This window comes from Ciconia boyciana, chromosome 3, assembly GCF_034638445.1.
Source record: "Ciconia boyciana chromosome 3, ASM3463844v1, whole genome shotgun sequence".
Classification (NCBI taxonomy): domain Eukaryota; kingdom Metazoa; phylum Chordata; class Aves; order Ciconiiformes; family Ciconiidae; genus Ciconia; species Ciconia boyciana.
In genome coordinates, this window is record NC_132936.1 from 115,097,207 (window position 1) to 115,118,740 (window position 21,534).

Here is a 21,534-nt window from a genome sequence, read left to right on the forward strand (position 1 = left end):
ACGGTGCGTGTCTCCTGGGCTGCGCTGCCTCAGGAAGGTGGGTGCCCCACAGCTCCCTGCCTCAGGGAGGGAGGTGGAGGAATGTCTGGAGCAGCCTTCCCGGGTGGCACAGAGAGCTGTGCCCGAGCCCCTTCCTGTGGAGGTGAGGTGTCTGACGTGAAAAGGAGCTCCGGTGGCAACTGTAGCAGAGCTAATGCAGGGAAAGTTAGGGAAGTTTTCAGTGGTGTTTGTTCCCTGGGACGTAAAGTTGGAGGGCAACCGTGAGATGGTGGTGGCTGCGTGTCGGGAAGGGGTGGCAGAGGGCCCAGGCCCTGACGGCTGGCTTGTAGCCAGGGTCAAGTGCTGCTCATCCAGCAGCATAAGGTTGCAGAGGTGCCTGGGCTCCTCAGCCTGTGGGAGGTGACCAGTGCAGGTGCAACGGAGCAGCCTGGAGTGGCACAAGAGCAGCGAAAACCCCATGGCAAGAGAACAGAAGGCACCACAGTTGTGACAAGAGCTTGTTCTTCATGTACTGGCAGCACCCTGCTGTGGTGGGTGACGAGCATCAATGACAGGGCTGGGGCCTGAAGGGAGCCAGGGTGTGCTAACAGGACATCTGGCTCAGGGAGAGCACCCCCAGCCTGGAATCCCCCTTTGTGGTCCTTGGCACCTGCAGGTTACCTGTGAGGGCATCTCCCATGCGTTGTCCATGTCTGTCTCCTCTGCTCAGCCACCTCCCTCAGCCACAGGTTCTCCCTCAAGCCATGCCATGAAATGCTGGAAGTTTTTTTGCCATGGCATCCCCCTCCCCAGCACTGAAGCACCAAGCTTACTCTCCTTGTAGGGTGCCAGGCACCAGGAAACACCCGCAGACCACCCAGGCTCACTGCGCTGGGCAGCGTGGTGCTGAGCATAGAGGCTCCCCAAGGTGCTCCTGGCTCTGTCCATGAATGGCTGTCAGCAGGGCTTCTCTGGGGAGAATCACAGTCTCTGGGACATTGAGTGGAGACAACAGGCCCTAGAAAGGCTCAGTGCCCCATGCCAGCTGCCTCTAGGAGGGCAAACCTTTGGTGGGGAGAAGGCTTCTCTGGGAAGTAAAGAAGGGGCTCACCAGAGAGGCACAGGCACCCCACTACGCTTCAAGGGGTCTCTCAGGTTCAGGGGCGCTGTGGCCCTGACCTCCCTCTGCCAGGACCCTGCTGCAGACCTGGGGATGGGACACTGCTCGCCTCCTTGGTCCAGATGCCTCCAGTGCATTTTCTTGGCATATCAGCTCCCTCTCCCAGCACCCAGCTCAGTCATCAGTGATGCTGGAGAGCAGCTGCTGGGCGGGTAGACTAGCCACAAGCCTTCATCCCATCATGGACCTTCTGCTGAGCTGGAAACTGTGGGCCAGGAGCTGGGCGGATGTGTGCCCCACAGGGGGATCCCTGCTACCTTCATCATCACCCCCTCCTGAGCAGCCAGGTTTGCTTTAAAGACCCTGGCTTCCTTTTATTGCTTCCCCTCTCAGATTGCAGCCGGCTGCAAGGGCTATTTTTAGCAGCCTGCCTTCTAAAAATAGCCTGAGCTGTTTGGAGTTGCGTCACGAGAGGTAACTCTCTCCGTGAGCAGCTTGGCCCCTGCGCCCCAGGAGGGTACAAAAGGAGGCCAGGAGCAGTAGGGTCAGCAGGTTCAGACACAGCCAGAGGCGAAGGAGGCAACGGTGCGCTGCCAGCTTCAGGCATCCTAGTGCCGGCACCATGACCATCTTCTGCAGCCGCTGCCACAGGCCGCTGCAGACAGAGATGAGCTGCCTGCCCAGGAGAGGCAAGCAGGCGCCCGATGCCTCGAAGCCATTCAGGTGAGCTCCCTACCACCTCCCGCCTACGGGGCTGTGATGGCCTCCTAGCTGGGGAGAGCCCCAGGCCAGCTTGCATAGTGGCCGATGGCCCTTGCAAGGGGCTGGCACCAGCTTGGGACAGTGGGGCTGCCAGCCGGCGCATGGGGAGGAGCTGCGGGAGTTTGGAGGGGCAGAGGGGTTTCAGGTGGTTGAAGAGTAAAGGCAGACGCAATGGGCTCACATTCTGGCACTGGATGCAGTTTCCATCCTTGCAGGGTTTGGTGGGGAGGTTGTGTCACTCGGGCTCCCCCCCAAAGCACAGGTCATTGTCCAACCTGGCCCTCAGCGAGAGGGGCACCAGCCATGCCAGCAGCGTCTCCCCCTAAGCAGCCGTGAGCACCTCTGCCTGCGCCTGCTGCACCGAAACAGCCACCAAAGGTCTGCTCTCCTAGAGGCAGCTGGCGTGGGCACTGAGCCTCTCTAGGGGAGCATCTCCACTCCATGTCCCCGAGCTTGCAATTCTCCCCGTAGCAGTGGGCAGGGAATGCTGCCCCTCTCCCTCCCTGGACAGGTCTCCCCAGACGGTTGCCTTTGCAGGTCAACCAAGAGTGCCTCCAAGGCTCGCCGGGACCAGATCAACGTGGAGCTGCAGACACTGCGCTCCCTGCTGCCCATCTCCACGCGGGAGAAGGAGCGGCTGTCCTACCTCCACACCATGGCCCTGGTGTGCCTCCGGCTGCGGGGGGCTCAGCTGTTCCCTCCAGGTACCCATGGCACTGCTGTACCCCATGCCAGCTTGGCTCTGTGTGGGGCACTGCTCCTGCCCCATCAAGACAGCGCTTCACCCTGTGCTCCCCCTGCAGACTCGGCTCCTCCTGTGGGACCCGCCCTCGGCACGGAGCTGCTCTCCCTGCTGCCGGGGTTTCTGCTTGTGCTCTCGGCCAACGGCAAGCTGGTCTACATCTCAGAGAATGTGGCTCAGGTGCTGGGCCTCTCCATGGTAAGGCCTGCCCACTGGCCATTTGCCGTCACTGTCCCTGTGCCTGTCCTGGTGCCTTTACTGCGTGCATGGCACGCTGCCCCAGCAGATGCTAGCCTGTGGCTCCAGTGGGCTGCATGCTTGTGGTGCCAGGGCATGGCCAACCAGTGCAGGCACAGTCCATGACAGCAGCCCCCTCTTTATCAGGTGGAGCTGCTCGGCCAGGGGGACACGGTCTTTGACATCCTAGATGGGCGAGCGCACGAGGACGTGCACAAGAAGCTCCTCCTCGCCCAGGAGGAGCCCGGCAGGGGTAAGGGAGGCCTCGGCTAGCATCTTATAGATGCTGCCGCCCTGCTCTGGCCCTTTGTGGCTGCGGTCAGAGAACCAGGGCCAGCCCTGCTGGGAGCAGTGAGGGAGCCCTTGACAAGCCCCAGGTTCGTTTCCCTGCAGAAGTCACGTTTGTCAGCGAGATGTGCACGTCCAAGGCCTTCCGGCTGCAGCACGGTGGGAATCGGGCCGTGGCAGTGCACGGGCGCTTCACAGCCCTGCACTGGCCAGCCTCCCCCTCCACCGCAGCCTTCCTGGCCCTCTGCACGCCAGTCACGCGGTTGCCTGCAGACAGCGATGCCCATTCCCAAGACGACCTATTCCAGAGCATGCACATCCTAGACATGACATTTACTGATGTCACGGAGAGGTGAGGGGTGCCTGCTTGCACCACAGCCCCAACTGTACATCTCAGGCAGCAAGGATCATTTCCCTTCAACAAGCGTGTGTGTGGGATACAGGCTGAACCCTGTGCAAGCAGTGAGACTCTCCCAGACGCTTCCCAAGCCTCTTCCCTCCCTCATTTGCAACTCATTTCTGTACCCCTGTTGTTTTTCTCTCTCTTCCATCATGCAACAGCTGCTCCTTGCTGACACGGTGCAGACCCTGCAAAGCATTCAGTCCCCATTCCCCTTGTCTTCCCCAGTGTCACCTACCACCTTGGCTACCGCAGGGAGGAACTAATCGGTCAGTCGTGGTACAGCCTCCTGCACCCCGAGGATGCTGACCTAGCAGCCGCCCAGCACAGGGCTGTGGGTGAGTGTCAGGCCTGGGAACATGCGTGTCTTTCTCTGGCTACGTGGTCTGGCTACACCTTAAACCTAGCTGTCCAGGACAACAGAAACAAAGTTAATTTAGTCTGGTCTGCTGTGGCTCCTTGCTCTAAAAAGGACGAAGCAGAGAATTGGTTACACGCCCCATACACTCTCTATAAGATCACAGGTAGCTTCCAAGCTTGGGAACATGGGCAACCCTGCTTTGCCACAGCCCAGAGAGGAGGGACGAGTCCGCTTGAGACCCAGCTTTTTGAGAGGGCAGGACTGTTACGGACCTGACTCCACTACCTCTGGCTTCTGTCCCGCTGGGGCCAGAGCGGCAGACTGACTACAGACCCCATCAGGGCAGCCTGCGGGGTCCACAGGCAGCATGCCGCTCTGCCCTGGCAACCGGGGGCGCCGTGCCCCGCCGCAGGCTAATGCAGCCCCTTGCCCGCAGCGCTCGGGGCCGGGGCCGGGGCCGCAGCAGGGACAGCAGTGCTGCGGGTGCTGCGCAGGGACCAGACCTGGGCCTGGCTCCGCGTGTCGGCGCGGCGGGACGGCGGGGGCCACGCCATCACCTGCACCAGCCGCTGCCTCAGGTGAGGGCTCAAACGGGGAGGAGGGCAGAGCGGTGCCGTGCCCCCGGGCCGCCCCTCACCCCTGCGTCCGCTGCAGGGAGGAGGAGGCGGCCTACCTGCGCGCCCGACAGCACCGCCCCACGCCCCCTACCACGGCGCCGCCGCCCGCGCCTGCCGCCGCCCCGCCGCTGCCGCCGGGACGGGAGCTCAGCCTGCTGGCCGCACAGCTCCGCGCCCTGGCCGACAGCCTCTCGCCGCCCGCCGCCGCTCCGGCCTGGCCCTGGCCCGAGGCCCTCACCTTCCCCCCCGGCCCGCACGACGCCGGCCGGGCCCGTCACCTGGGCGACGCGCTGGAGGGGGCGGGGCCCCTCGCGGCGCACGCGCACTGCGCGCCCTGCCCGCGCCAATAAACGCCCCTTCCCCCCGCCTCACCTGGTTCTGTTTGCGCGTGCGCCGTCGCTCTCTGCCCCGCCGCTTCCGGTCCCGCGTGCGCTCTGCGCCCTCGCCGCGTCTGCTGCCGCGTCTGCTGCCGGCTCGCGGCCGGCCCGGCCCGGGCGGGGCGGGGGCCGTGCGGGAGCGGCGCCCCGAGGGGCGGGGGGACCGGGGGGGCTGGCGGGGGCCCGGTGCCGCGCGTTGCTGCTGGGAGCGGGCGGCGATGCGGCCGCGTCAGGAGGGCGCGGGGGGCCGGCCCCGGCGAGACTGGCGGGCCCAGGCGGCGGGATGGAGAAGAGCCGCCGCCGCGGAGGATGAGGAGGAGGAGGAGGCGGCAGTAGGGCGGCCTCTGCGCCGGAGCGCGCCGGCGGCCGCGGAGCAGCCCCTCGGGAGGCTGAAGGCGGCGGAGGGCGAGAGCTCCGACGACAGCGGGAGCCCCTCGGGGGCCGACGGCGCGGGCAGCGGAGCGGAGGAGGAGGCGGGGGCTGGCGGGAGAGGTAAAGGCAAAGGCTGCCCCGCTCAGGCGGGCCCTGCGGGGTGGGAGCGCCCTCCGGGAAAGGTGGCGGTCCCCAGCCCGGGGCTCGCCGCCCGTCCTCGGGGCCGCTGGCGCGGCGCGCTCGCAAGGCCCGGAGGCCGGGCGCGGCCTGCGCGGCTGCGGTTCCCGGGGTCCCCCAGACGATAGTGCGTGTCGCGACGCGGTCGGGGCGTCACTGCCGCCCATTGGGTGGGAAGCGACTTGGCAAACGGCCTGGTCCCTTTCCCTGTGCCCGCTCCTTCATCCTCCCGCGTCCCTCCCCCACCGGCCCTGCCCAGGGGATGAACTCAGGATCAACAGCAGCCTTTGGGTTTGAGCTGTCTGAGAGGTCTCTAGCACAAAAACTTACAGGGGCCTCTTCCTCGTCTCCCCAGTCACCTTGCCCGTCTGCAGAAGATCTCGTATATCTTCTCAAGGACAGTTGCTCTCTGCAAGTGTCGATATGCAGGAGCTTGAAAGGTCCTCAACAGGACAGCTAAACGGGAAGAACCAGGTGGTGCATAGCTGTGGCAACAGTGGTGGTGCTTGGGCTCAGTGTATTGAGGGGGTTGTTCCCATCTGCAGCAGTATATGCAGCGTGGTTTCCTTGTCTTAAAATGATCAAGGTGAGAATGAAAACCTGATGAGAAATATGTCAAAGGCCCTTGAAGAGGATTGTGAGGGAATGGACGTCTGTGTTAAATACTGTTAAATACATGGCATGGCATGGTTTGTCACAGGTGTGAGAAGTTACTGGTTGTCTTGTGAGAGGGGTCTCCTTGCTGTGGGTGTGTGGGGCTGTGGGGGAGGCACACCTCATCTAGAGGTGGGCTTTCAGGAAGAGGATTCCAGTGTTGGGTGGGGTGCGCCCCCATCTGTGGGTGTTTTGTTTTCTTCTCTTAGTGGTGAGCTTTAGCAAAGCTCAGAGAGAAGACCACTGACAGTCACCCTGTCCTTCCCACAGTTGGATGTGAATGGGAACAGCAATTTTGCTTTTACCATCTGTCTGGGCCCTCTCGTTTCTGGAACAGAAGTAGTTATATTAGAGTCCAGCACTAAGTTTGTCTCAGTGGGGAATGACTGGGCAGATACAAGCCGTTTCTTAGGCCATCTGTTTTTGCATCCTGGATGCTTTTTGATGTGCTCAGCAGGCTGTGTAGTTCTCAACAGCTTCAGCTGAGAAAGGTATGAGGTGTCCATGTGTCACAGGAGTCTGCGGGAGGAGAGGAAACCTGGGGAGGCTGTGCTGGTGAGCAGGAAATGCCCATGTTATCAGCAGGTAACAGTACCTTAGCAAGAGGTGGAGAGAAGAGGAAACAATCCACAAAGTAATGGAGGAAAGGAAAAAAGGGCAGGAGGGAAGATGAAATGGACTTTAGAGACAGCACAGAAAAGGTAAATTATATTCTAGGGGGAAAAAGGAATGAAAAAAAATATTAGGAAATTAAAGTCTCAAGAAAGAATGCAAGAAACAAGGGAAGTAAGCTAATCCTGTCTTTTAATAGGTATTTTGGTGGAGAACCCATCAGCACAGATTTTAAGGATCATGAACTCTCCTTGTGCAGAGGCTGTGGATGGGACCAGCCACTTTGGAGCAGGAAGCCAGCAACCTTTTCATGCACACAGTTGCCAAATCTGCTACCCAGCAGTGAACGCCTGCTGGGACCATTCACTTCTGCTCCAAAACAGGCTTCTTTTTTTTTATGCTGATGTCAAATGATGTCTTTATCAATGCGAGTGGCTAATTCAGTCTCCTACAAATAGATAGTAGTATGTATTTCATGGACTGATACTACTGTGTGGAAAGCACTTTCCCCATTAAGTTTTGGGTAGTCGAGTCTGGTCTGGTATTCCGTACCAGTATTTAAATATTTTATCAGTGGAAGCTCTGCATGCCTTTGCTTTGTCTGATTTATACCAAATCTCTTTTCTAATCCTTTGCTAAATGTTGCATCTATTTATATGGTGTCTTTATCTCATTTTCATTGACATCTTTTAAGCCCTTACTATTTTAACAGTATTGTTTTGGAATTGCAGACAAATGGAGTATTGTAGTGCAAGTGATAGTGTCTTGTCTGTCTTCATGAAATGTTAAAGTAGCTTCCACATCATTCTTCTTTTCCTTTAATGCTTTCTTTGCCCTTTTGATTGTTCTTGCTCAGAGTCTTTCATTTGTCTGTTTGGTGATGCTTTGAGTACTCAGTGATACTCAAATATTGCCCTATATAGTGATTAATTGCTCTATACCCCAGTAACTTGTGTAATTGGCACAGATTTTTCCTATAGTGCAGCAGTCTAAAGCTATCTGCACTGAATTTGAACAGCGTGGTGACAGATCAGATGCTCTTGTCTAAGTCGTAGAATGTATTGGTTTTCTTAAGTCCCCGTGAACCGCAACAGCGTGATTATTTTAAATTGCTGAGCTGGTTGGCACTCAGCTCTTATCTGAATGTGGGCACAGTTCTTTGGTCTGAAGATGATTTCATGTTCTGGGCAGGCAGGCAATAAGTGATTGTACAGGAGTGACACGGGGAAAGATGGAAAACCTGAGGGAGATTAGAAGGGGCGACAGTGCTGTCATCCTGAAGAAGATAGGGGACAAGGGTGTTTGCGGGAGCCCAAGCAAGAGAGGGTATCAAACTGCAGTAAGATAAGTGGGAAGGGTGTTTTGGGGAAGCAGTGTAATGAAATAGTGCTGTATTCACATTTCCTTTGTCCCTTGTGCAGCAAACTGGATATACGGTGTTCTCTTAAGCCTCCTCAGAGGACTAACAAGTGTTGACAAAGCAGAGTTCCTGGATGTTCAGAACAAGCACAAAGAAAACATTTCTTGAGGCAGCACTTGGATATGCTCATTATGTTTTCTGGATGATGTGAGTAGATTCTGAAGCAGAAAGTCTTGGTTATTGCCAAGATGAGAGTGACTGAGATGATGAGTCCATGCTCTGAGCCAATGTGACTGGCCTCATGTTGATTCCTGAATTTGGCAGCAGATTTGGGCAGAGTGTGCAGGAACCTTGCATCATGGGGCACTGTATTGGGTTTGCATGGCAAGGTTTTGGTAGCAAGGGGGCTACAGGGGTTACTTCTGTGGGAAGGTGCCAGAAGCTTCCCCCATGTCCCATTAGCTCAGCCTTGGCCAGTGGCTGTACCAACAACAGTGGTAGCGCCTCTGTGATAACATATTTAAGAAGGGGAAAAAACTGCTGCAGAACAGCAGGCAGTAGAGAGGAGTAAGAATGTGTGAGAGACACAACTCTGCAGACACCAAGGTCAGTGGAGAAGGAGGTGCTGCAGGTACTGGAGCAGAGATTTCCCTGCAGCCCATGGTGAAGACCACGGTGAGGCAGGCTGTCCCCCTGCAGCCCATGGAGGACCCCATGCTGAAGCAGGTGCATGTGCCCCTGTAGAGAGCCTGCACTGGAGCAGGCTCTTGGCAGGACCTGTGGGGAGAGGAGCCCGTGCTGGAGCAGGTTTGCTGGCAGGACTTGGGACCCCGTGGGGGACCCACGCTGGAGCAATCTGTTCCTGAAGGACTGCACCCCGTGGAAACGACCCATGCTGGAGCAGTTCTTGAAGAACTACAGCCCATGGGAAGAACCTATGTTGGAGAAGTTCGTGAAGGACTGTCTCCCATGGGTGGGATCCCATGCTGGAGCAGGCGAAGAGAGCAAGTGGCAGAGACAATGTGTGACGAACTGACTGCAACCCCCATTCCCCATCCCCCTGCACTGCTCAGTGGGGAGGAGGTAGAGAAATCAGGAGTGAAGTTGAGCCCAGGAAGAAGGGAGGGGTGGAGGGAAGGTGTTTTAAGATTTGGGTTTTATTTCTCATTGCCCTACTCTGATTTGATTGGTAATAATTAAATTATTTATCCCCAAGTCAAGTCTGTTTTGCCCATGCTGGTAATTGGTGAGTGATCTCTCCCTGTCCTTATCTCGACCCATGAGCTTTTCTTTGTTTTCTCTCCCCTGTCCAGCTCAGGAGGGGAGTGATAGAGTGGCTTGGTGGGCACCTGGCATCCAACCAGGGTCAACCCACCACAGGCAGGATGTGAGTGTTTTTGCTAGGCCACAGCTGGGGTATTTTGTGCCAAACGCATAGTATTGCAAAGGCTTAGAAAGACTGTGTGCCTGTCACTGCTTAGAGGTGTTGAGCAGGCAAACACTACCCAGGTGGTGTTTGCCAAGACTTTCTCCTTTAGAAGGGAGCCAGTGCAAACCCTCCTGTTCCTTCTTGCCTCTGCCATCATCCAGAGAACGGAATGAGCATATCCAAGTGCTGCCTTAAGAAGTGTTTTCTGATTGCTAGTCCTGAACACAGCACCCAGAGGTGTAAATCCAGAAGGAATTGTTGATAATATTTTTGCATTGTGGTTATAAGAAGTGTTAAAGATTACTGTCACTGAGGGATATTAAAGAAACATAGCAACAGAAAATTCCAGAAGAATATCGTATGCATTCATCAGCACTTTGGGTAGAATTGGTTTTGCTGTTTCTTGTGTTATTTGTGTTGGTCAGCAGTCAGAGGGGAGAAGGAATATTTTATGAAATGCAAGGTGTAAATAACACTGTGGGGAGCTCACAGCAAGGCTAGAATATGAAACTGATTTTTGGTGTTGTGGGGTTTTGTTCTTCCCCCAGTGAATCAGGCTATAAGCTATTCCTATTGGTAGTGAGATGGTAAAGGTTGAATGTCGGTACTTCAGTAGTTTACAGGCCTCGGGGGCGCTGAGGAGGCTCTGCCATGGGAATCGCTTCATTGCAGACTGAGCAGAGCTATGGCGGATGTGCAGTGGGGAGAGACTGTCTCTGAGTCTTAACAGACAGACTGAACAGGCCACATGGTTTTCCTGCACCTTCTGGCTGGTCTCATGGTGTGAGAGATGTGATGATACCCATTTAAAGGCGATGGGACAAGAACGGTCTGTTAAAGTGAAAGAGTCAGGACTGAGAGGTGAGCCCTTAGAATGTGTAATGCAGCCAAAATACAGCCCAGTGCAGAGCTTGTACTGCTCTTTATACCAGGTAAAAACTCTGAACTGGTCTTGTGTGTGCTACTGAGTTGAGAGAGAAGCAAAGACATGTTGGGGAGAGGGGGAGACTATTCTAGTGCTAAAGGCTGCAGTGATTAATGAGAGAGAAATCAAAGGCTGAGAGATGCAGTGGCTTCTTTCTGCTATGCAGTTGTATAGGTATGACACCACTGTGCTCATGTTACTGTCTCAGGCTCTGAGACATCCCTCTTGGTGGAATTTGGGGGTGGGAAGTGCCTTGAGAAGCTGTTTGGTTCAGGTGTGTCCTGCGCTCTCTTCTAGATCAATCTCACATGTCTTTTGAGGAACTACTGCGGGTGCAGAGTGATATGAGAACAAGAGTGTGCAAGCAGGTGACTGGTGGGAAGAAAACTGCAAAACCTACCAAAGCTACGTTGAAGCAGCAACAAAGCAAAAAGGGGTAAAGAGGTTCTTTTGTGATCAGAAAAATGTGTATGTGTGCTCTCTGCACTCCAGAAGTTATGCTGGGAGCTGCTCACAGTGTTTCCATTGCCTTGGAGCTGGTGTCAATCTCCTTTAATGTGCTACACAATAATGCCTTTCACTATAGTGTTTCATTTGGGAATGGTCTGTTGCTGTTTCAGAGCTCTTAATATCCTATCCTGTTCAAATCCCCAGCAGCCACCTGTGACTTGATAGTTAAATCGGCACTCAATTCCTTTACACCCCCTGTATTAAGGCACTTTTAACCCACGGCATGGTATGTGTCTCTTAAGCTGTCTGATAGTGCTTTACTCGTGTCACCTGGGCCCTGAAATAGTTACCCTGCTGTCTTCTAAACCTCTTCCAGCTTATCAGCATCTTCTGCCTGGCTCATGCTGGCTGGAGTTGCAGTGACAGCTAATTGTTCTGGAATTTCATTCATCCTTCTGCTGTCATCTCATCTGTGGCTTGTCTGTGTTGATTTTCCTTTTTTTCTCCTCTACAGTACTTATCGTTGCAGACTTTTTCCTGTCCTCAGTGGAGTGGTCTTTACGTCTCCTATTTGCATACTCTGTAGGTGCTATTGATGTGGTGACTGTCAAATGTATTCAACACAATAAAAACCATCAGATCTTTTTACAGTCCTCCACAGGCCCCCACTGGTAACAACCATTATAACATTACCCTTTATTTGCAGTAGTTAGCTGGTTTTCAGTCCCCAGAGTTGTATCTAAGTGATTTGAACAGGTTTCCTCTGTTACACTGGCATTCCCTAACCTATTTCTGAATCTCTGCTGAATACATATTTCTTATGCCGTAAACAGTTGATTAGAGTAATGTTTCTGCTTTACCTTTTACCCAAGAGTCGGAGGGATTTTGTGTAGTGCAACATCTTCACGCAGTGTCTCTTATTTCTGCCACACAGTTTGTATAATTCTGTTTTTATTTAATTCCCCTAATCTTTTAAGTGATGCATCACTGTAAATCCCACATGCTTTCTCTCATGTTTTTGTTATGGGAGTGAGCTTCTTAAAAAAAAAAAAAAAGACTGCAGGGAAATCCTGGAACTGAGCTGGCTCGAGAGCATTGTTCAGAGGTGTAGTCCCATCAGTGGACATGAAAATACACTGAATACTGCCCTAAGTGGGATTTGGAAAACTTAATTATGCCTGCAGGGTTTTTTATGTTCCTGCCCTGGGGTTACTGTGTTGCTGAATGTGGGTATAATGCCCCCATTGTGGGTGCTTTCCGCAGCTGGTTCACAGGTCTTTTCATGTTTCTAATAGCTTACCTGATGTACTGACAAATCGCAGGACACAGCATCCAAGTAATATGGGGAGAGTAATACCCCATTCTCCCACCTTGTACTGTCTCCCTTGTACACCTAAAGCATCAAGCTCTAAAGACCTATGTTGCAAGGAGAACTTGTTCGCTTAATTGGTTGCCACCATGGTCCTCATGGTCCTGAGTCACTCTGAAGTATCTTTTGGGATATGTACCGTAAGATGTACGGCCCTTATTCCTGGGGGCTGACCTTCTCTTTACTTGTCTTTATCGTGTGCTTTCTCACTGAGCCTGACCACAGTAGAATTGGCCTGTCTTTGTAATTACCAGGTCAGTGCAGAAATTCCCAACTTTGGTCTCACCTTTCGGTGTAAGTATTAGTCCAGAGTGAATGAGTTGGTGGGCCAGGAATAGGAGAGGATTGTTGCATGACAAATGAAAACATGGAGAGGGAGAGGAATAATTGAGTATGGCGCATTTACTGATGCAGGTGGTGGGTTTTAGCTTCATACAGTGGAGCTGTATCAAGTTTTATGTAGGATTGTTTTAACCACGCATTTACAGATCATTTGGTTGCAATAGCCTTGTCTGGATCTTGACCAAGTCACCTCTTTGTTCTCTGTAGGTATCATGGTGAGGATTGCATGGGAGAGTCTGCCGTTTTGGCACTGTGCAGTGATGTTCTCCTGAGGATCTGGCTAACATCCTGACACGTTAGCCTGGGCCTTATTCTGTCCTCTGCTCCTCTTAAATACATTTTTCTCTTTTTCAGGCCATTGGAGATGTCTGCTAAGAAGCCTGTACCTTTTCTGCGACAAGTCGTCTCTGTTACAAAGAAGGTGGGTGCTCCCCTCCCCAGTTCAGGAGCTGGCTTCCCTTAGTGATGCCAATAGGGCACAGACATGGTAGTGGGGCTGCTGAAGACTACACAGGCTGTTTCTAGAGGATAGGGCTTGGACCACTGTCTGGTGAGCGCAGGTAGTGCTAGTGAGTCTCTGGGGAGAACAAGAGATTGGGTGCAGGAGCAGCTCCTCTCTGTATAACTTGCTGCCCTGTGTAATGCACAACTTGAGGAGTAACTTGAACATTTGAGACCCAAGTGTTTCTAGAAGATGTAATGGCTGCCACCAATGACAATTGCACTGCAAGCTATGGTCATTGTTCAGTACTAATCGCATTGGAAGTTCAAATGTCCATCCAGTTTCTAATCTGAATATAACTTTATCATTGCTGGATGTTGTGTCTCTCTTTGTATGACCCGACCCAGGTAATCTGTGAAAATCTAGATAGGTTTGAATGCCCAAATCCATCACCTTGACAACACATGTTCAGCCAGCTCTTGGTCTGGGAGTTGCAGGTGTTTGGAGGCAGCATTCATGCTGCTGTTCCTTGAATTGGCTACTTCTGGGTGGTAGACTTGCATATGGAAATGCCTGTTGCTTGGTAGACTGGATGCAGGCATGATGACTTTGTGAGGGACTGCTGCTTTGATATTGGACTCAGATGTTTTCAATGGTGGGTGCATAATATTGCTAGTAAAACAAGTGACAAGGTCTGATCCATGGAAGGAGAGTAAGCAGGCTATTAACAGGTAATCCTGGCCACAGCTCTTACCTCTGTCTTCCCTGCCTTCAGGTCCACAGAGACCCTCGATTTGATGACCTGTCTGGAGAGTACAAGCCTGAAATATTTATGAAGACGTACAGCTTCCTGGACAGCATCAAGAAGCAGGAGAAGGAGGTGATGCTGTGTGCCTGTCCTTGGCCAGAAGAACCTTGCTTGGCAGGGGCAGCTTCCACAAAGGCCTTTCACAGTGGAGGTGGTAGGCAGGCAGTCATGCAGCTTTCTGCTCTCTTCTTCAGATGATTCAGAAGCAGCTGAAAAAATGCCGGAACATGGAGCAGAAGGAGAAACTCCAGCAGCTCCTGAACCGCATGGTGAGTTCAGTGCAGCATCTCCTCTCCTGTGAGGCAATGCACTAGAAGAGAGGATGTGTGACCGGAGGTCTGCCTAGACACTTGCTGACACAGGCCATCCTTTCTGTACAGACACAGCAAGAACAGGCACAGAAAAAACAGCAGAAATTGAGGGAGAGGGAGCTGTCGTTGAAGAGACAACAGAGGGAATTGGCCAAGCAGGGAAAGAAACCCTTCTTCCTAAAGAAATGTAAGTACTCAGTGTGAACATGCTGCAGGAAGACCTAGAGGGAGTACTGCTAACAGACTCCAAGCACTGGAAGTGAGTTGTCCCTGATACTCCACAGAGCTGTGGAGGGATTGTTCTAGCGCTGGTACTCAAGGGACAAGCCAGGCCTGGAGCCTGGGAGGGAGAGGTGAGAAGGGGCTGGTCTGTAGAGATAATTTGGGCTAGAGTTTAAAACCTTGCTCCTCTCTCCTCTACAGCTGAGAAGCGGAAATTGGAGCTAGCCGAGAAGTATGCAGAGCTGAAGAGGAGTGGAAAGCTGGAGAGCTTCCTGAACAAGAAAAGGAAGAGGAATGCCATCAAAGACAAGCGCCGTCTGCCGTCACAGAAGAACTTGTGACTGCTGGACAGACATGCTGTTGTCTGGCACTGCGACTCACTCTGCCCTGGCCAGGCCTGGAAGATGGCCATCCCTTTTCCCCCAGTATCTGCCTTTCGCTGGACAGTGATGCTGTTAGGCAGCAGAGCAGAGGCTGAAAAGAAATAGTGCTTTCTGTAGCTGAAATGTCCTCTTCACTTGTGGTTTACACAATGCCTGGGTGGTGACAAGTCTGTCATGCAGATACACATGGTGTAGACAGCTATCTCTGTCCTTGCACCTGCTCATCTCTTCCTCTAGCTAGGAGAGCACAAGCCCTACCCTGCATTGCTGGCTCTGCTCCAGGTCTTATCAGACACAAACTGATGTGGGAAGAGACCTCAGGTGCGAGGGCTCTGGTACAATGCCTGCTCAGAGCAGGGCTAGCACTGACTTCAGACCAGGTTGCCTAGGGCTTCTTCAGTTGGGTCTGGGAATGTCCAAGGACAGATGCCACCACCTCTCTTGGCCTCTGCACCACTGCTTCAAGTTCTCAGGATGAAAGTTGTTTGTTTTGTTTTCCCTCCTCCAGGACACCTGCCTGGCTTTACTCCATAATCATTGTCTTGTTCTCAGTGAAGTGCCTGGCTCCATCTTCTCGGTAGCCTTGTCATAGGTCTCGGGGGTGGGTGGGAAAGGGATGCTGTTAGGTCTCCCCAAAGCCTTCTCTTCCTGAGGGTGAATAAACCCTCTTCCCTCAGCCTTTCCTTGCAGTACTCCAGCCTCTGACAACTTTCACATCCTCAACTGGAGTCAGCCCAGAGGACCAACATCTATCTTCTGGGGGCCCAGCCTGGATGCAGTATTGGATCTAGTCTCACAAGTGCTGAGTAAAGGGGAGAGGATCACATCCCTCTGCATGGGCTGCACCCTGTGATGCGGCCCCTGGTGTGGCTGGCCTTCCTCGCAGCCGGAGCACACTGCTCACTGCTCTGGTACTGCTGCCTGGGATCTCTCCAGCAGGGCTGCCTCTTCTTGGCTTCTCAAGGTGGTCTCTACAGGGCTATTAGTGCTTCTAGGAAACTGATTCTGTATGAAATAAAATACGTCAGTTTTTCTTTATTGCCAGTGTCGGTGCTGTTACAGTCAAAAGTGTTTGAACTTACGGAAGTTAATGCCTCTCTCCAACATTACATTTGACCTCCAGCTCTGTTTCTCCTCACTCCTGATTGCCCCTGTCTCCTGTGGCTGTGCTGACGAGGAGGTGATGCGGATGTGACCCAGATGATCTCTGTCTGACAGGTCAGAGTGTGTGCTGGGAGAGCACCTCAACTCTGCAGGGCAGAGTGCTCCCTGGGTGCAGCCATGCTGTGTGCAGGTGGGCAGCTGGTGTGTGGGGCCTGCGGAAAGGCCTTGCAGTGAGCAAGAAATGGAATGATGAGCAACTCCATCACGCCCACCTGAGGGTGTTGCTGAAGCATCTGCCTCCGCTGCAGTTCCTGTGGGTGATGGGAGTTCTGCTCTGGTGACAGGTTTTAGTGTAACGGGGGGAAGGCAGTAGTCTCCAGCTTGGAGATCCACATGGAAATCCTCAGCTACCTTTAACCTGCATGTGGCTTATTGCTTTGCACTGTGCCTGGCTGCTTCTTCCTTCTCTTCTTGCCTCATGATGTGGAATGCAGAGCCTGCTGCATCCTTGTGCTTTCAGAGGAGAGTTACTTTAGGAGTGATATGGCAGCACCAAAGCCCAAGGCTATTCTGACCCCTTTGTGGCATTGGTCTGCTGTTCTGTGGGCTCAATTTTTAATCCAAAGTTGAACGAACATCTGCCTGTACTTTAATGCAAGAAGGGAGGAAGACTGGCCTGGACAAGCTGGAGGTGGCTCACCTCTGTGGGAGCAGCATTCCTGAGTCCCTGTGTCCCATCCCCAGCTGCTGGTAGGTCCTGCCCAGCAGGGAGCACCCCCAAAGTGGTCCTGCTTTCCCCTCCTGCCTCTCTGAAGCCAAAGGGCTCCTTCCTGCTGAGGCCTGTGTGCCTGCCCACAAGGAGAACATCCTTGCTGGGATGTCACCTGCTTCTGTTCAGCACATTAGTGGTGAGGAGCAAGTCTACTGGCCTGTCTCTCTCTGCCAGCTCCTCTCTCTGCCCAGTTCCCTGCAGCAGGGGCCTCCCTGGGGCATTGCCCAGCTCAGCCAGTGTTGTGATGGCACTGGGTGTTGGGGCAGGTGGCAGCATGGCAACACCAGCTCCAACAGGAGGAGATGCTTCCAACATCTCCAGAGAGCTTTCTATGGGGAGCTGCTCTTCCCTGTGGCCTCCCAGCCTCAAGGAGTCAGTTGGGTTATTTTCCTTCTGTTTCTAATGCTGTCCTGGAAGTGTGTTTCTGCCAGACCTGCTCTGCTGTCCCTCCAAGTGGAGTGTGGGGACTTTCTATGGGTGTCCTTGGGGAGGGCAGCCATTGGGCATGGCTGGCACCAGTTGATGTAACTGCAGCTGGTTGCACAGGCACTGGTGGCTGACAAAGCTTCCATATGTACACACACCCCCCACACCCCCCCCCCCCAGTGACACCCTCAGAGCCCACCAGACTCTCACAAGGACCTGCCTCTCCTTTCCCAATTGCTGGCCAGGAGAAATGGCTTCAGACCCAGGTGCCTGGGATGCCCTCCCCAGGCCTGGATGGTCACTGAGCGAGGCCCCCCCCAGATGTGCTCTGCAGCCACAGCTGGACATCTAGGCACACAAGGGACACGCACCCACGGGAGCTGGGGGGACCTGCCTGCCGGCAGGGACACAGACATGAGGAGGCTGCAGGGCTTGGGTCTTTTATTGCAAAGAGGGAGATAAGAAAAAGGACAGTCACCCCCACCCTGGGACCCCGACCTGCAGCTGGCTGAGGGGGGTGGCAGGCAGGGGGAGGCCCAGGCCTCGATCCCCCAGCATGGGGACCCCAGCTCACACAGTGGGGAGCAGACTGCTGCCAAGCACTGAGCTGGAGCCAGGGCCAACCACAACAGTGAGGCAGGCGGCCTGCAGTGTCCCCATGCAGCCCCCCGGCCTGAGCCCTGGCTGGCCAGAGGGCAGTGCTGTGTGGGGAGCACTGATGGGGGGAGCCCAGCGCAGGGTAGGGCTGCCTGGCCCCAGCCAGACACGGCGCGCAGCAGGTGAACCTGGCTTCCTCCTCCGCTCTGCTGCCCATCTCACTTGGTGGGGTGCTGAGGTCCCACACTGCTCTGCGGCCTTACGGAGGCTGCTACGGGGGGCCCTCGCCATGTGACCCTCGGGGATTGGAGCAGCTTCACCAAGGGAGGGAGGGAGCAGGGTCATTGCCCTCTGCCCAGGCGGGGAGCTCAGTGCCCGCCTGGGGTTTGCAGGTATGGCCAGGCATGGCCGTGCCCAGGCTGTGGCTCCTGCTGGCTTGTCATGTGTTGTCCTGGGCCAGCTCCTCAGGGCAGGCAGGCTGGTCCCGGGACTTGTGAAGCCCTGGGGAGGGCTGGGCCTGGGCACTGTGCTGCAGGGCTAGGTCTGGCCCCAGGGGTGCATGGTGCCGGTGCCGCTGGTACTGCACAAACGTACAGACCTTCAGCCCAATGGCCAGCATGTTCTTGCCCATGAAGATGCTGGAGACCCGGGCGTCCCTGAAGAAGACCATGTTGCTGCCTCGGATGAAGATGGTGGTGATGTTGACAGTGAGCATGCTCAGCATGGGGTACAGCATCATCCGGTGTGGCATGATGCTGATCCCTTGCATGCTGATCTCACAGAGGGACACGCAAGGGAGGACCAGGAGCAAGATGTAGCAGTAGAAGAACATGATGCCCTCAGCCCAGAGCGGCAGCCCCTTCTTCTGGGGCTCCCACAGGTTGGCTTGGATGTCCAGCACGTCCAGCATGTCCACAATGACCCAGAAGAGACGGTTACGGAGATCTTCTTTTTTCTTGAATGTCCTGACATACTCCATGCGCTCCGTGGCCACCAACAACACGTAAAGGGCTGGGATGCAGATGGAGAGCAGCAAGGTCAGCGCTTTGCGGGCTATGAGATCCAGGCTTTTCCGGTCAGCTTTATAGTTCTGGTATACAAAGTAGACTTTGATCTCCAGAACAAAGACATACAGGAACCAGAGTATCATGGCGTAGCCCCGCTTAGCTGTCTTCACCTCTGCCCCGACCCAGATGGCCACATAGCGGAGCACCAGCAGGAAGCACACATCACCCACTGCCACCATGACACAGATGCCCAGCTTCCTGGAGCCCTGGCTCTGCTCCACCAGGTAGGCATCCATGAGGACGAGGCTGGTCATGATGAGCACAGTGGAGAGGCACACGTGGGGCTTGCTGACAGGTGGTGGGGGAACCATCCTGCATGGAGGAACAAGCAGGGCTGTCAGGAAGTTGCTGGGATCCCCCATTCCCACCCTTGGGCCCCCTTCTCCCCCCCCAAACAACTGTGGGTGGCTGAAAGAAGGTGGGGGGGGTTCATAGACTCTTCTCCCATCCTACGTGCGTGGTTTGTTCCAAACCTGCAGACTCCTAGCCGAAGTGCTCCTGAGACTCCTGGCCAGGCCATCCTGGTGGCACATGCTAGCTGAAACCCAGCTCCTAGGCTGCACATGGGGATATGGTGGGGCAGGCTGGACAGCCTTCAAGCACGCAGGACGCTACTGCCTCTTCCAGTAGCTCATCATGCTGGTTAGTCTCTGCCACTGTGAAGGGTACATGCCTTATTTTCCATGGGATTTCCCAGCCAGTGGCACTGGTTATATTCTCCCCCTCAAGGCACATGAAACCGTACCTATGCTTTTAACCCAAGCAGGTCCTTAACTGCTATGATCTAGGACCACTCTCTTTTTAGTCTCCTTTATTTTCATGCACAGCATGAGGCGAAGGATTATTTTTAGCCTGGCTGTCCTGTGGGGTGGGAGGGAAGAAATCAGCCCAACATCTTCAGTTTCCTTCAGCCTCATGCTCCCCGAGAGCTCTGCCTACAGCTGTTTGCCCATGCCTACGCTGCCCCAGCATGGCAAACTGAAAGCGAGGAAAAGCAGCACCAGCCCACAGCTCCAGGACACAAGGAGCTCTGCAACAGGCCCTCAATTTCAGCTGGATGCTCAGCTTTCCCAGGCTGGGGCAGAGCAAAGCATGGTCCCCAAAAGCACCCTGCCCGCCCTGGATGGCACCGGGGCTGTCGGGCTCCCTCCCCCTGGCCAAGCACAGCTGCGGGCAGCTGCTGCCAGAAACAGAGGGAGGACGGAGTCAGGGCCTCGCTGGGCATGGCTCGGCAGCTGCTCTGGAGGGGAGCCAGCGCCCCGGCTGAAATGAGGATGAAGCTGGCTTGCTGACTGTGTGGCACAGCGCTGCACGATGGCTGCCCGTGCAGAGCCCGCTCAGCCACACCTGGGCTGTGCAGGGGCCCCAGGACACCATCCTGGTCACCCGGCAGGCAGCGTGCGGGTGGCACTTGACCGTGGAGCAAGCGCTTGGGAGCAGGATGGAGGCTGCACGGTTAACGGTCACCCCTGCACACTGACGCTCCTAGTGCTGACACCGACGGCACAGGGCCCTGAGCACAAGCTACCTGAACTCCTGCTTTTTTGGCCCAGGGAGCGGGCATCATGCGCAGCCATGCATCCCCGGGCTCAGAAGCATCCTGGCACGTTGAGGGAGGCAGTGAAGCCTAAGCCTGCCAGACACAGGTGCCTCTAAGGGGGAGAGATCAGAGGCTGGCGGGCCCGGAGGAACTGGTGGATGTGGCACATCTGGAGCGTGCTACCCGGCTGGGGTCTCTCCCGCCTTTCACCCCACGGCCTCGCCAAGCCTTTGGAGGAGCCGGAGACAGCCCAGGCCCCAGCTCAGCAGGCTGCTCCACCCGACGAACAAGGCCTGGCGGTCCCCACGCCCGCCCTGGGGTCAGAGCGGGGCCGCCCCGCACGCTGCCTCCCGCCACGGCGAAGCGCAACCCGCGGCGGGCTGCGTCCCCGTGGGGTGCCTGGGCACACGGGCGCCCCCGGCCCTGCCCGTCCCGAGCACCCGGCCCGCCGAGGGGCGGCAGCCCGCAGCCAGCCCGCACCGGCCAGGGCCCAGGGCGTCGGCAGGGGAGGAGGGGGCAGGCCCTGCTCGCCCGCCGGCCGGGGGGGCCCGACCCGAGGAGGGGGCCCGGCGCGGCCCGCAGCCCGCCGCCCCCCGCCCGGGCCGCGCTTACCTCGGGCGGCTCCCCGGGGCGCCGGGGCAGGGCGGCGGCGGCGGCGGCGGCGGCGGGGCCCCGGCGGCGGCCCCGGGCCCGGCGCGGCATCGCCCGGCGCGCCCCGGAGGCGGCTCTGCGGCGGCGGCGGCGGCGGCGCTTGGCCCCTCCCGGCGGGCGGGCGGGGACTGCGGCGGCCCCCGCCTCACCGGAGCGCCCGGCACCGCCCGGCACCGCCCGCCGCCCCTCTTGCTCCGATCTCCTCTGCCCGTCTCCTCCCGGCAACCCCGGGGCCGCCGCTGCCCCCCTGTTACTCCGCCTGGGCACCCTCCCGCTCCCCTCCTGCCCCCACCACCTCCCGCCCTGGGGCCACGTCCTGCACACACCCCCTCTCCCTCCCCGCCTCCAGCCAACCTCCTGCCCCACGGCCTCCTCCTGCCCCGGCCCCTCTGCCCTGCCCCCCGCCCCCCGCCCCATGGGTGCTCCCTGCCGCAGCCCAGGAAAACCTGGGGCACCCAGGGAAGCCCGGGCTGGCAAGGGTCCTGCCCGGTGGCTGCCCACCAGGAAGGACCGGGACGCCTCCTCGCTGGGGCCTTGCTGGTGGGGCAGGCAGGGGAACTCATGCACCTCCGTGGCCTGGCACCCAGCCATCCGGTCTGCGGGGTCCTGGGAAGCTCCAGCTCTGCTCCGGGACACTG

At 56.2% G+C, this 21,534-nt stretch overlaps 3 protein-coding genes across 4 annotated transcripts; 2 read left to right on the plus strand and 1 right to left on the minus strand.

Moving 5' to 3' along the window:
- Nucleotides 1–2,269: 2,269 nt before the first annotated feature.
- Nucleotides 2,270–3,113, plus strand: LOC140649904 (neuronal PAS domain-containing protein 4-like). The gene is made up of 3 exons (XM_072857741.1): nt 2,270–2,565; nt 2,665–2,801; nt 2,988–3,113. The coding sequence occupies exons 1-3, from the start codon at nt 2,346–2,348 to the stop codon at nt 3,111–3,113; spliced, it is 483 nt and encodes a 160-aa protein (XP_072713842.1). The 5' UTR covers nt 2,270–2,345.
- Nucleotides 3,114–5,044: 1,931 nt separating this feature from the next.
- Nucleotides 5,045–15,777, plus strand: RRP36 (ribosomal RNA processing 36). Of its 2 annotated transcripts, none has more exons than XM_072857178.1 (7): nt 5,045–5,375; nt 10,710–10,848; nt 12,928–12,994; nt 13,791–13,895; nt 14,018–14,092; nt 14,204–14,321; nt 14,558–15,777. In XM_072857178.1, the coding sequence occupies exons 1-7, from the start codon at nt 5,102–5,104 to the stop codon at nt 14,695–14,697; spliced, it is 918 nt and encodes a 305-aa protein (XP_072713279.1). In that variant the 5' UTR covers nt 5,045–5,101; the 3' UTR covers nt 14,698–15,777. The 2 variants fall into 2 exon arrangements, with proteins under 2 accessions (XP_072713279.1, XP_072713280.1); XM_072857179.1 differs by lacking the exon at nt 5,045–5,375 and adding an exon at nt 10,288–10,348.
- Nucleotides 15,778–17,471: 1,694 nt separating this feature from the next.
- Nucleotides 17,472–20,946, minus strand: LOC140650332 (transmembrane protein 121-like). The gene is made up of 2 exons (XM_072858507.1): nt 20,858–20,946; nt 17,472–19,017 (listed from the first exon to the last, which is right to left on the minus strand). Exon 2 carries the CDS (start codon nt 19,014–19,016, stop codon nt 18,078–18,080), a length of 939 nt encoding a protein of 312 aa, XP_072714608.1. The 5' UTR covers nt 19,017; nt 20,858–20,946; the 3' UTR covers nt 17,472–18,077.
- Nucleotides 20,947–21,534: the final 588 nt, after the last annotated feature.

Coding starts and splice junctions, on each gene's coding strand:
- LOC140649904 (XM_072857741.1), top strand. CDS start 2,346: ATGCTGCCCCTCTCCCTCCCTGGACAGGTCTCCCCAGACGGTTGCCTT. Junction 2,566..2,664: donor GGCTCAGCTGTTCCCTCCAG/GTACCCATGGCA, acceptor CTCCCCCTGCAG/ACTCGGCTCCTCCTGTGGGA. Junction 2,802..2,987: donor AGGTGCTGGGCCTCTCCATG/GTAAGGCCTGCC, acceptor CCTCTTTATCAG/GTGGAGCTGCTCGGCCAGGG.
- RRP36 (XM_072857178.1), top strand. CDS start 5,102: ATGCGGCCGCGTCAGGAGGGCGCGGGGGGCCGGCCCCGGCGAGACTGG. Junction 12,995..13,790: donor TCGTCTCTGTTACAAAGAAG/GTGGGTGCTCCC, acceptor CCCTGCCTTCAG/GTCCACAGAGACCCTCGATT. Junction 14,093..14,203: donor AGCAGCTCCTGAACCGCATG/GTGAGTTCAGTG, acceptor CTTTCTGTACAG/ACACAGCAAGAACAGGCACA.
- LOC140650332 (XM_072858507.1), bottom strand. CDS start 19,016: ATGGTTCCCCCACCACCTGTCAGCAAGCCCCACGTGTGCCTCTCCACT.